Source organism: Tamandua tetradactyla, chromosome 6 (genome assembly GCF_023851605.1).
Source record: "Tamandua tetradactyla isolate mTamTet1 chromosome 6, mTamTet1.pri, whole genome shotgun sequence".
NCBI lineage: Eukaryota > Metazoa > Chordata > Mammalia > Pilosa > Myrmecophagidae > Tamandua > Tamandua tetradactyla.
The window spans coordinates 111,893,029-111,905,809 of record NC_135332.1 but is presented as its reverse complement, the minus strand read 5'-3'; the positions used below and the strand labels follow the sequence as shown (position 1 = coordinate 111,905,809).

The 12,781-nt window shown below is 36.5% G+C and overlaps 1 protein-coding gene across 3 annotated transcripts in view; it reads right to left on the bottom strand.

Annotated features, from left to right (window-relative positions):
- Positions 1–12,781, bottom strand: part of PREX2 (phosphatidylinositol-3,4,5-trisphosphate dependent Rac exchange factor 2) — a 307,122-nt gene that overhangs the window by 150,477 nt on the left and 143,864 nt on the right. For all 3 annotated transcript variants that reach the window (XR_013178245.1, XM_077166953.1, XM_077166954.1), the window contains 3 exons: positions 9,807–9,892; positions 3,518–3,654; positions 1,498–1,615 (listed from right to left, as the gene is read on the bottom strand). Coding sequence is in view for 2 of the 3 variants with exons in the window: in XM_077166953.1 (XP_077023068.1) it covers positions 1,498–1,615; positions 3,518–3,654; positions 9,807–9,892 (341 nt within the window). In the remaining variant the exon portion in view is untranslated. The remainder of the gene's footprint in view (positions 1–1,497; positions 1,616–3,517; positions 3,655–9,806; positions 9,893–12,781) is intronic.

Sequence of the window (12,781 nt, the reverse complement as noted above, 5' to 3'; positions counted from 1 at the left end):
CAAACTAAAACACTGGTTTAACTTAAAATAATTAAGTTCAGAATAGCTAGAAATCCATTTTCAAAGCACCATCAACTCAGTGTAATCTTCCAATGTGGCACCAGCAGTGACTTGTAAAAACTAACCCCAAATGATGAATGACTTAGGATAGAGCTTTCCTTGTTTGAATATGAGAGAGTTTGATAATAGCAACCTTATGGCTTCCACAGGGTTGAGATATTTCTGATTACTGCCCATGTCTTGGCCAGGGAGGATCCATGCACGTGGCTGCCCAGGAATGGGGGAAAAACAGTTTTGCCTACACACTCCCATATGACCAGGGTATACCAGGAATTATCTACATGCTCCCATAAACCAGGAATTATCCAGCTGGGCTGGTTTGGAAGTGTGATTGAAACGGCCAGAGACATCAGTCAGGAATACGAGTTGAAAGACCCAGGAAAATATGAGAGGATTCAAGGGCTTCTGTGAAAAAGTTTTGAAATAATCATTCAAGGTATGTGTTAAATGCACGCAAGTGTAACTGCCTCAGTCTCTTCACTCAGGGAGAAGCCAATAAATACAGCAATTCGCTAGTTTTCTCCACCTAGACAACAAAAAGGATAGGTGTCCTCATCAAAGACCCATCCCTCCATCCATCCCTCACTCTGATCTTATTTTCCATTTGTCTGTTTTTGTTGTTGCTAATAATAGACTACAGCAAATGCTACTCGAATCAAGAAAGTATTTTTAATGGAATTATGGACCTCTAAACCACTGCTTCTCAAATGTTAATGTGCGTTCAGATCAGAGCTTGTTAAAAATAAAGATTCTGTTTCAGAAGCTCTGGGATGGGGCTGAGAGTCTTCCTTTCTCCCAGCTCCCCAGCAATGCTGAGGGCATCTGTGAACCACAGAGGAGCAGCACAGTTCTAGACAACATTTAAACTCAACACAGGGAACAACCTGGAACGTGAGGTTTCATTTTTGCTTTTTTTTTTTTTTTGGTATGCTGTATGGGAGGGGGGTCATATTTCATTCTTTTCCATGTGACTATCCCATTGTTGCAGCGCAGTTTGCTCAATTTTTGTTTGTTTGGTTGGTGTTTTGTTTGTTTGTTTTGCTTGTGTATTTGTTTTTGGGGGGAAGTGTATGAACCAGGGTAACTTGAGCTTGAATCCTCATTCTATCACTTACTAGCTTGGGCAAGTCACTTAAACTGTTTAGGCCTCAATTACTTCATCAGTAAAAAAAGGAATTATGATAATTGCATCTACATTATGAAATTTTCTTTTTTTTGAAGATTCAGTGAGATAATGAATGTAAAATACCTAATAGTGTCCAACAAGATAGAGTTATTACACATTAGCTACTAGCTACTATTACTTAAATAATGTTGTATTTGATGATAATGACTTAGAGTGACTTAAATATATAAATTCTTCTGTAACTGAGACTAGGCTCAGGCACAGTGGAAAAGAATACTATAAGCAAATGAGGAGAAAAAGAAGGAGCCCACCTTCTACTTTGCAGTCGAAAGCATCCCCTGCTTCATCTCCAGGGGGTTTTGAGTTGGATTTTTGAAGGTCTTCTTGAGCACTTTCAATGCTGTTATAAACCCATTGTATGGAATCTTGCTGGAAAGGAGGGGAGAGAAAAGCCTCAACTGGATTAATGCTTCCTGAAATGCAAACCCATTTCATAAACCTGCTTCAGGAGAAGAGTTGTCTCTACTATTTATTCTTCTAGGTGGTTTAAAAAAAATAACATTAAAAAGAGAGAAAATCAATATCAAAATTTTTTTAAAAGTCCATGACAATGATACAATTTAACAACCTCAAGTTTAAAATTTTATCTTCTAAAGATAATTTTAAAAATAATATGTACTTCCCAAATATCCTATTTAAATGTCTCAACTATGCCTTCAGATTATTCATATTTAAAAATTAATGTGTTAGGTGGACATTTTTCTTATGAAATAATTATCTGTAATTGTATACAGCATTTAAATGATCTCCTTACCGGTGCATTTATTTTAATATATTTATGCTTTCTTGATTCACACTGGGTTCCCAAGTCATATAACTTATCTTTTAATCCCCTATATCATAAATCAGCCTGTATTACAACAGAAATAGCAGTTCCAGTTTCCTTTAGAGAAAAAAAACAGAAGAGATAGCTACCAACTAAATGCTTCAAGAGTTATTATTTAAAGTTTATACTCTTCCTAGACAAGATAATAAATTGAACTACATCACTGAAGCATGACATTATGTGTAGTATCCATTTTTCTTTTATATTAGCTTCATAATTGTGTTTAATTATTGTATTCCTATTAATCATTAAAAAGCTTGTTAATATTCGATCATTCAGTTACACCGCAGTCATCTGCTGTGGCCTCCACCTCCCAGTATCCACACTCTCACGTGTCTCCTTCCCCAGACTCTGGGCTTGGCCATGTGATTTGTTTTGTCAAATGGGATACTGGCAAGCATGATGCATGCAGATAGTTTATCCACTTGCAATGCTCCCTCTTGAATCCAGTCACCATGCAGAAAGGAAATTAGACTACTCTTCCAGAGACTGGACAGGAGGTTCTGCTGTTTTGAAATTGCTATGTATACCAGAAAAGCCATGTTCCATATTATGCAGGACACCAATCTCAACCTATGACTTAAAGTCATATTTTCAAATCCAAAAGAGTACTTCATAGTTCATTATAGAAAAAAACACAAAGCCTCTCCTTTAAAGTTTCTTCACATCTAGCTAATAAAAGAGACTTTTCTCTTATAGTCTCACTTTTACCTCATGAGTTAATAAGCTTTATATATAAATTAGGATTATAATTTGGTTTTCAATGGCATTTGAAATTCTGATCAAAGGATAGTGTTTAAAACGTTATGCAATGGCAAGTGCATCTGGGCATTTTTTTTTTTTTTTTTTTTTTGGCTGGGCAAGCTCCAGGAATCGAACCCAGGTCTCTGGCATGGCAGGCAAGAATTCTGCCACTGATGGGCATTTTCTTCTAAAAGTGAAATCCAGTTACCTAAATAAATGCAACCAAAATTCAATCAAGACCCGATAATACTCAGAATTTTTACTTCTTCACTGCAGTCTTGTAATAAACAATGTAAGCATTTATAATCATTATAGACAGAAACACAATGATCATTAATGCTCTAAAGCAATGAACAGGGTCAAAAAAAAACAGTTCAAAGTTTTGGATTTCAATTTGATAAACAGAGTTAGCTCTGAAAATTCTTATCACACACACACAAAAAAAGACAGACCCCAGAGTCCTTTTTAAATTGGTGACAATACTGTCACAATAAAATATAATCCTTTACACAAAAGAAAAAATTACAATTATGTAGTAAAACTATCATTATGAGATTTAAAATTTTGCATTCAGATGTGAGCTTAGACTTGGAAACCACTATCAGATTTGGCACAGCCGTCTGTTCTCCCCTAGGTTTTCTAAGTTCATGTTCTGTGGGATCCACACAACAGAAGGGCAGCTAAGCAGCAGGGCAGTTTACCTTCATTGGCCGCCTGTATTTCCTGCAGGCAGTAACGTGGGCAATGACGCTGGCATGTGTCTCTTTGCTGACATTGATTCCATTTACCTTGATAATACACTGTCCGGGGTGAAGACCAGCTGCTGCAGCCACAGTTCCTTTAAAATTAATTGGGAAAATTGCCAAACTCTAATTTCAGAGTGTAATTTTAACCTGTCATTCAAACTGTGATTAACAGAATATACATTTCCACTTCTCTAAGAATTAGTTTTCAAGGAATATTGTAAAGCGACCATTATAATGCTAATCTGCATTTTTCCTTTCAAATGTATAGATAATCTAACTTTCTAAATATACATATTTAAGCGTAAAATTAGAAAGTCAGAAACATATGCTTTATTTAACTGTATTCTACAAGCTGTCTAGATATTAAAAATAGTGTTCACTTGTTTAAAAAGGACAATAATGTAATATGCACATAATAAAGAGATTCTTAAGGAAAAAAATCAAGTCTATTAGCAATTACAAATAAGCAGGATTTTCTAAGAATATTAAGAGTTTAGAATATACACAAGGTTTCAGGAAGTAGAGAATTTGTGAAGAACAGCATTACTCAGATAAATTTTAACTGTTCAGTTTTTTTGCTTGGATCTAGATTTAAATATGGAAGTGCCATACACTAAACCAATGAATTAAGAACTTCAGAAGCATCTAATCATTGTTATCAGATTTTCTGAGCAAATCAACATCTTAAAAACACAATTAATAAATATAATAAAATTAATTAATGCAACAGATGGCTAAAAGGCACATGAAAAGATGTCCAACTTCACTGGCCATTAGGGAAGTGCAAATCAAAACTACAACGAGCTATCTTCTCACACCCACAAGAATGGACATTATCAGAAAAACAGAAAACGACAAGTGCTGGAGAGGATGTGGAGGAAGAGGCACATTTATCCACTGTTGGTGGGAATGTAAAATGGTCCAACCTCTCTGGAAGGCAGCTTGGTGGTTCCTCAGGAAGCTAAGTATAGAATTGCCATATGATCCAGCAATCTCATTACTGGGTATATATTCAAACGAACCAAAGGTAAGGACACAAATGGATATTTGCACACCAATGTTTATAGCAGCATTAGTTATGACTGCCAAGAGATGGAAACAATCAAATGCCCAAGAGATGGAAACAATCAAATGGACGAGTGGCTAAATAAGCTGTGGCATATACATATGATGGAATACTATGCAGCTATAAGACAGAATAAAATTATGAAGCATGCAAGAACATTGATGAACTTTGAGGACAGTATGCCAAGTGAAATTAGCCAGAAACAAAAGGGCATTATGGTCTCATTAATATGAACTAATATTAATGAGTGAACTTTGATGGTTGAAGTTAAGAACACAGGTTATCAGAAGATAGAAACAGGGTAGACATTGAGCATTTGGTGCTGAAGGAATACAGAATGTGCAACAGGACTGATTATAAAAATGCAGAAATGGATAGTACACTACTACCTGATGATAGCACAGTAACATAAATATACTGAATGAAGCTGAATGTGTGTACCATGGCGGGAGAAGGGCTGGGAGCATGTATGAAACCAGAATGAAAGCTAGTGGATAAAGACTGACACGGTATAACTTAGGAATGCCTAGAGTGTACAATGATGGTAATTAAGTGTACAAAAATAAAAACATTTTTGCATGAAAGAGTACAAATGAATGTCAATAATGCAAGGGTTTGAAATGGATGGTGTACAGGAAACAGCGCAATCAATCCAAGCTAGGGTCTATAGTCAACAATACCATTGTAATATGCTTCCAATGAATATAACAGAGGCATTATGCCAAAACTAAATGTCAACAAGCAGGCATGTGGGGGTGGTGTAGGGGGGAGAGGCATGGAGAAGGGGGATGAATTACGTGGAGAAAAAAGGAAATGTCTCCATATAGATTATGGTGGCAAAAGTATGTCCATTTACAAGTTGGATTGTATAATGTGCAAACTGTTTACAAATGAAAAAAATAATTAATGCAAATAAGTGACTGTAAAACTTACATTAGAAGAGTTTTCCTTTGTAAGAAGTTACTCTTATAAAGGATGTATTTAAAGTTATTAAGAAAATCATTTGTCTTCAGGAAGACAATTTACATTTTCTTATAGATACTTACTGAAATTTACTCACAGAAATATCGTTTTTTCTGGAATGAACTGAGTCTTGGGGGAAGAAGGGACATTCTCAGCTTGAAAAAGAGGCACTAAGGCAGGAAATACCTTGGCTGTTTGTGGGTGTGAGCTGCTAACGGGGGTGAGGTGAACGAGCCCAAGGCAGAGGTGTAAGCAGAGCCGGACTGTGAAGTCCTTGCATGCCACATCTAGGAGTTTAAACCTTACCGTGATGTAAAATGAACACATTGAAGGATTTTAAGAAGTAACATCACCTAAAATACAAGCTGCATAATTTGGAGCTTAAGTCAAAACACTTAGTCACCAATAAGCATCTATTGCAATTTTCCAGGCTGGAACTATGGTAGATTAGTGATGAAGGGGAGAGCTAGATCAATTATTTGAGGTTTGGTGACTTCTAAGTTTATGGAGAGGCTGGAATATACAGGATGACTCCAGTGCCTGAATTCAGTGCCTAAGTAGATGGAGACATTTAAATAGAGAATACAGAGAGTAAAGCAGTTTGAGAGAATAGATGAAAAGCTCAGGTTGGGATAATACAGAATTTTAAGGTGCTAAAGGGACATGTGGATGGATATGTTTAGTAAACAATTAGATATAGGGTATAGAATGCAAGACAGAGACCTTGGTTGCAGACAGACATTTAGAAATCACCAGCAAAAAGGCTATAAGATTATTTACACAGAGCAGTAGGCTGAGAAGGAAAGAGTGACAACAGCGAAAGGGCCAACAGAAGAAGAGAAGCCTGTAGAAAAAGGATAGGAGAAAAATCTGAATTTTGTCATCTCAGCAATCAAGAGCTAAGGGCTTAAGATCAGACAAGGGCTTACTATCCAGAAAATTTAATGAACTGCTACTACTCAACAACAAAAATGACAAACAACCCAATTTAAAAAATTGGGCAAAGGACTTGAACAAGAAGTTTTCCAAAGATGAGATAAAAATGGCCAATAAGCATATGAAAAGTTGTTCAACACCATTAGCCATTAGCAAAATGCAAATCAAAACCACAATGAAATACCACTTCTCACCCACAAGGATGGCTATTATACATATATATAACATACGAAACAACAAATGATTAAAAGGAGGCAGAGAAAGTGGAATTCCTAGTGTATTGTTGGTGGGAATCTAAAATGCTGTGGAAAATAGTATGGCAGTTCCTCGAAAAGTTAAATTCTGGCAATTCCACTACTAAGTATATATGCAAAGATCCAAACAGACATGTACAGTAGTGTTTATAGCCGTATTTAGCCAAAAGGTTGAAACATCCCAAGTGTTCATCAACAAATGAATAAACAAAATATGGTACATACACATAATAGATTATGAGTAAGCTGTATGAACAAATGAAGTTCTGAGACATGCTAAAATGCGGAAGAAACTTGAAAACTTCATGCTCAGTGAAATAAGCTCAAGACTAATAAGAACAAGGATTGCATGATATCATTTCTAAGAGATGTCTATAAATAGCAAAAAGGGATGAGGGAAAGGGAAGGAAGGACATATGTTTGGTGGATATGGAGTGTTTGAAATAAAATCAAACAAATAAATAAAAGGGAAAAAAGCAAGATATGAATGTTTTAAACAAAGGAGAGTAATTAATTTGAACAAATAGCACAGAAAGCTCAATTAAGACAAGGACAAGACAAATCTAATGTCTACTAGGTTTTCCAATTAAATTACTGAAAACTGTAGGGCAGAATTTGGAGATGTGGTGAGGTAGGGGAGATGGCTACAATACTGGGCCAATATCTGAATGACATAAACAAAAGCTATTTGAGTGCTCTTCTAGAGCTCTGCTTCTCAATCTTTAATGTGCATACAAATCACCTGTGGTTCTCATTAACATGCTGATTCTAAGTAATTCCTGGAAGGAGACTGAGATTCTGTATTTCTATCCAGTCCCTAGATGTGCCAAGCGTTGCTAAGCAGACCACATTTGAAGTACACAGGACCTAGGAGAAACAAGGAGGAGGGAGAGATTTTGAGTTTGCTGTCCTGGTTTATGAAGACTTTGCTTCTTTGTTTATATTCATGGGAAAGTGCTGGGCTTGTCTACAGCCTATACTACAAAAATTCATAAGGAGAAAAGGTTGAAAAGTCAGGGAGGAGGGTATTTGACAACGAAATCCCAGAGGAGGTGATGAGGGGATTGGATTGGAGCACTTGCATAGATTAACCTTGAACTCCAGAAAGGAAACTTTCTCTAGGACAGGAGAGAAGCAGCCAATGTTGACATTGTGGGTCAAAAAACTTTATGGGACACTCAGGGGTTCATGCCTGATAGTCTGACTTTGCCTGTGAGGTACAAAGAAGGAAGTTCATCTTTGGAAATAGGGAGCTATTACGAGAAGAAAAACGGTGATAATTAGGGACACACAACAAGATGGTAGAATAGAGAGCAAGACGATGAAGTGGGAAAGTCTTAATTCTATAATCATGAGCATTTTCCCCAGACACGCAAGAGAAAGAGCTGAGAATATGGCTAGACTGAGCCAAGGCTGAAGGAAAGTAGGCTAGATGAAGCTGGGGAATAAAGGAAGAAGGTTCTAACAATTCTGGCAACAGTGGCTGACATGATCTACCCTGAGAGGACAAACCCTGGCTAAGCAGGGATGTGGAATCTTGAAGGGTATGATGGACAAGGAGACAAAGGGAAGGATCCAGACACTGGAAGTCCTGATTGTGTTGAAGAAAAATCTGAAGAAATTAAAATGATAAGAGACCAAAATAAGAGATTGTAGTAAAAAATTGGCATACTGGAATTTTAGATTCCAAAAGTGGAAGTTGTAGTTATTGATAAATTCTAGTGTGTGGCCATGGCAAAGGGTTACAGAAGAAAAGTAGGAAAGAAATGTATTTCCTTTATAGTATAATTACAATAAACATACACACATATACACAGAGACACACATACACAGAATAAAATTTCACTAAATATGCCTTGAAAAAGAAAATCAAACAAGCATTTCTGTCTTTCACTATGGAGAAGTAAAAAAGTACAGTAAACTGACTAAGTTTCACACACTGAACCTTGCTCTTCAAGTGACACTGTACTAGTGAAAGAGGTACACCTTGATTCGTCAAGTTTTGTTTTAAATTACTAATGTGAATTACTCCTTTACCGCTTAGTAAATGAAGAAGGTATTTAATGTATCAATATCCCATTTCAGTTTTATAATATTGAATAAGCTATTGGAAAAACCATAAATGTCTATCAATCTGCATGTATTAAACATCTGAACAAAAAGACAACTTTTTAAAATTTGATTTATTTTTATCATCTGTACAGCAATGTAAGCAAGTTTTTAATCTAATAAAGATCTAGCTAGTACATTCTTACTAAATTTGTGTTTTTTAGCAATAGCCCATCAATGTTTTTCTGACTAATAACTGGATGATCATATTAAGATGCTTTATATTTTTTAGTAATGAAAAACATATATGTCCCTTGTTAAACACATGGCTGTTGATGCTTATAGGACATTTCTTATAGTAACAGCAAATTAATTACTCTATTTAGCAATATGGGGTCTAACAACTACTGTTATATAGTGTCAATATAAAATAAAATAATACAAATGATATTAAGAAATACCAATGGCTGATTTGCCTATCAAGCAGTAAGACAATAAAATACAATAAAAAGTTTTGGTCACAATTATTTAACTGAAAATTTGTTTTTATGGTGAGATTTATCAATGGTTTATTGGAATACATGAAAAGACTATATAACTACAAGGTATACAGCCTACGCAAAACATTTGTAAACCTGAAAACTCGTATCTCTGAATTACTAACAAAACCAAAAATGAACTTATTTTCAGTCGGAGAGAAATACATCTAAAGACCCTTAAAATCATTTCATTCTTCGATTGGGTGGAGTCGTTATTTTCTAATGAAAATGTTAACACTAGAAACATGCCTCACAATCCTTAAATTTAAAAATATCCACATCATTGTTTCAGGAACGTATTGTCATTTACTTCATGTAGCAAAACTAGGACCCCATGAAAAATCAGTAACGACGTGATTTCAGATGTTATTTAATATTTCTGTCAGCCAGGTGTACACAGAATACGGCGCAAAGGTGTTCCCCCGAGGACTCCTCACCTCTCCCCACCGCGTGCACCACCGACGGGCCAAACCCCCGGATCTGGAAGCCGAGTCCGTCCGCTGAGTCTGGGATTTTCACTGTCCTAAAATCAATCAAAAGAAGAATTTAAAATGTCACAAACTGTTCAAACAATAGTCGTCTATACCTTTACTCACTCATTGAACAAATACACATCAAGGATTTACCACGTGAAAAGCTCAGGCACGCCTGAGGACACAAGCGCCGCCCGCGCCTTCCCACAGCACCCAGCAGACGCGCAACATGGAGCTCCTAAACGCAACGCGGAATCCTGAAAACACAGTGGATGAACCACCTCACTTTTCTGAGCCTGAGTTTCCACAGAAAGATGACGTTAAAAGTTTGCAGAGCGGGGCGGGCCACGGTGGCTCAGCAGGCAAGAATGCTTGCCTGCCATGCCACAGGACCCGGGTTCGACTCCCGGTGCCTGCCCATGTTTGAAAAAAAAAAAAAAAATTGCAGAGTGGTGCCCGGGTTTAAAAGATATCCTGTTAAGGACGGTGCAATGGTGGCTCAGTGGCAGAGTTCTTACCTGCCACACTGGAGACCCATGTTTGATTGCTGCCTGCCCATGCAGAAAAAAAGAAAATCCTACTGGCAAATCGCTCTGTACCATGCTTAGGAACTTTGTAGGTACTTAATAAAATAGAAGCTCTCTCATTATTTTATTGTTACAAAAGAAAAAAATCAGTGCACCATGAAATTTCCTTGTAAAATTAATAAAAAAGAAAGAGTTAATACATTCTGCCTTTTGGGAACTTCATCAAAGAACCAGTTATAGAGAACTGATCTGTCACTACATCAAAATAATTTAAGACTATGATTAACTCTAATATTGATTCAGTGAAATTTTAAAAGAATAATACATCAAAAGGTAAAGCTGAATAAGAAAAGAAATGTTTTAAACAAATTCACATTGAAAAGAATATGAGGGGCTGGAGAATAAGAGTAAGCTGTCATAGCAAACCAGTGAAGGATATTCAATTTGGCAGTAATGAATGAGATACTCCACAGAAGGGAGTAGAAATCAGATAGCAACAACGAGAACCAGAGAACAAGAGAAAAGACTGAATATCATAACAATAAAAATGAGAATGATAAATTGCAGCACAGAGTAAAGACAAATAAATAAAATGCAGTACACTTTGACGGCTGGCCCTTGATACCCAGGAAACGAAAGTGTTTTCCAAAAGATGATGAGTGAATCATGAAATAAATGTCAGCAGCATTTCAAGGGCACACTAGATAGAATGTGAAGTTAGGTGCATCAGCATTTATTTGCAGCTTCTGAAACAGCTGTTGGAGGCAATGTAAGATGTGCATATAACACTTGAGAAAGGCATATTTTGTATTGAGGCTGGCACTGCAATGGCAGACATTCAATGATAGAAACGTAAATTGTTCTGGGAAATCTTGAAAAAAAAATAATAATAATATGAGGTGATTTGCATGTTGGTGGGGTAGAGGTCAGAAAATTAATTTAGCCTCTTTTCCCAAATTAAATACTTTTTTGTGCTCAGGGCTGTATCCATTTATTTTGAATTGGACCTTATTACCAGTGTCCATCAAATACAAACTTGGAAATGAAAGCTCACTGGCTGAGAAAAAGAAGAGGGAATAAATACATACTCTGGTAAGCATGAAAAAAATATAGAGGCAGCTCATGCTTCAATACATTATGAATGAGAGTTCACTTTTTGCCAAAATAACGTATTGCTTTCAGGCCATGATGATTTGTTGTGTTTTTTGGATTGTGAGGAATGCATAATGGCCTCTCAACTTTTCTTCTGAGCTTGGTCTTTCTATCCTTATAATATTGGTATGGAAAGTTGATGCTACTTTAAATCTTCAAGAAGATTATTACATTTTTCTTAACAAAATTTGTACAAAGCACCATGCTATACAGTTTGGTCAAAATGTTGGTACTCTACTCATGAAATAGTCTTTGGAAAATAGGTTTCACTGGTGGGAACACTAGATTGTCTCTTAAATGGTGAATTAAATTTATAAGAGAACAGGAATGTTCTATTCCTTATAGAAAATAAGTATACTAAGTTATCTACTACTTTAAGATGCTGTAAGGAAAAAGAAACAAAAAAGAACTAAAGCCTTCTGAAAAATTCCTTGATGTTATCAAGTGTAAAATACAGCTAGAGTGGATAGAAAACCATGCTATATTTGCCACTCATATTTTTGCTTCTTTTCCTCCACAAAAAGGCTAAGTATCAGGATACTGTATAAATTATAAGCAGCTATTGTAAGAAAATATGAGAGAGTGATTTGTAGGAACCATACATTAGAATAAGGATGTAAAGAAAATGTTACAGAGTTCAAACGAATTTAAAAAAAAAAAGGAAACACTGAATGTCATCCTCAAAAAAAGTTTTGAAATATAACGTAAAAAAATGTCCCTGATATAACAAAGACACAATGAAACAAAATAAAATGAGAGCACAGGTAAAAGCATCCTAGATAATGTACCAAACACGCCACCATGTTCTCCTGGATTTATTTAATGTTCTCCGCAGCCCCCTGGCGTAGGCACGCTTACTGTTCCCATTTTGTTGACGAGGAGGCTGAAGCACAATGAGAGGCAGGGAGGTTTGCCTCCAGACCCGGAATCTAACATTCCAGACAGTGTCCAACAAACACTGAGTGAAGAATCAGAAACCCAGGTTTCAACCCTGGTCATCCAGCACCTAGTGGTATACTAAGGCTTTGTCTGCTCTATCTGGGCCTTCTGTCTTTACATCTGCAAATGAAAGGTTTGACCTTGACGGCCTCAAAGTCCTCGTCCTTGAAATGTCAGTGGTCACTGAACCAGGTTTGCAGGACAAATAAGGGAGAGGAAGTCCACGAGGAGGGCCTATGGCTTTACCAACTGACTATTTTGGAGCATTTTTCCTTATTCCTTCCCAGTCTGTTCTCCTCCTTTCCACTCATTTATTTAAGA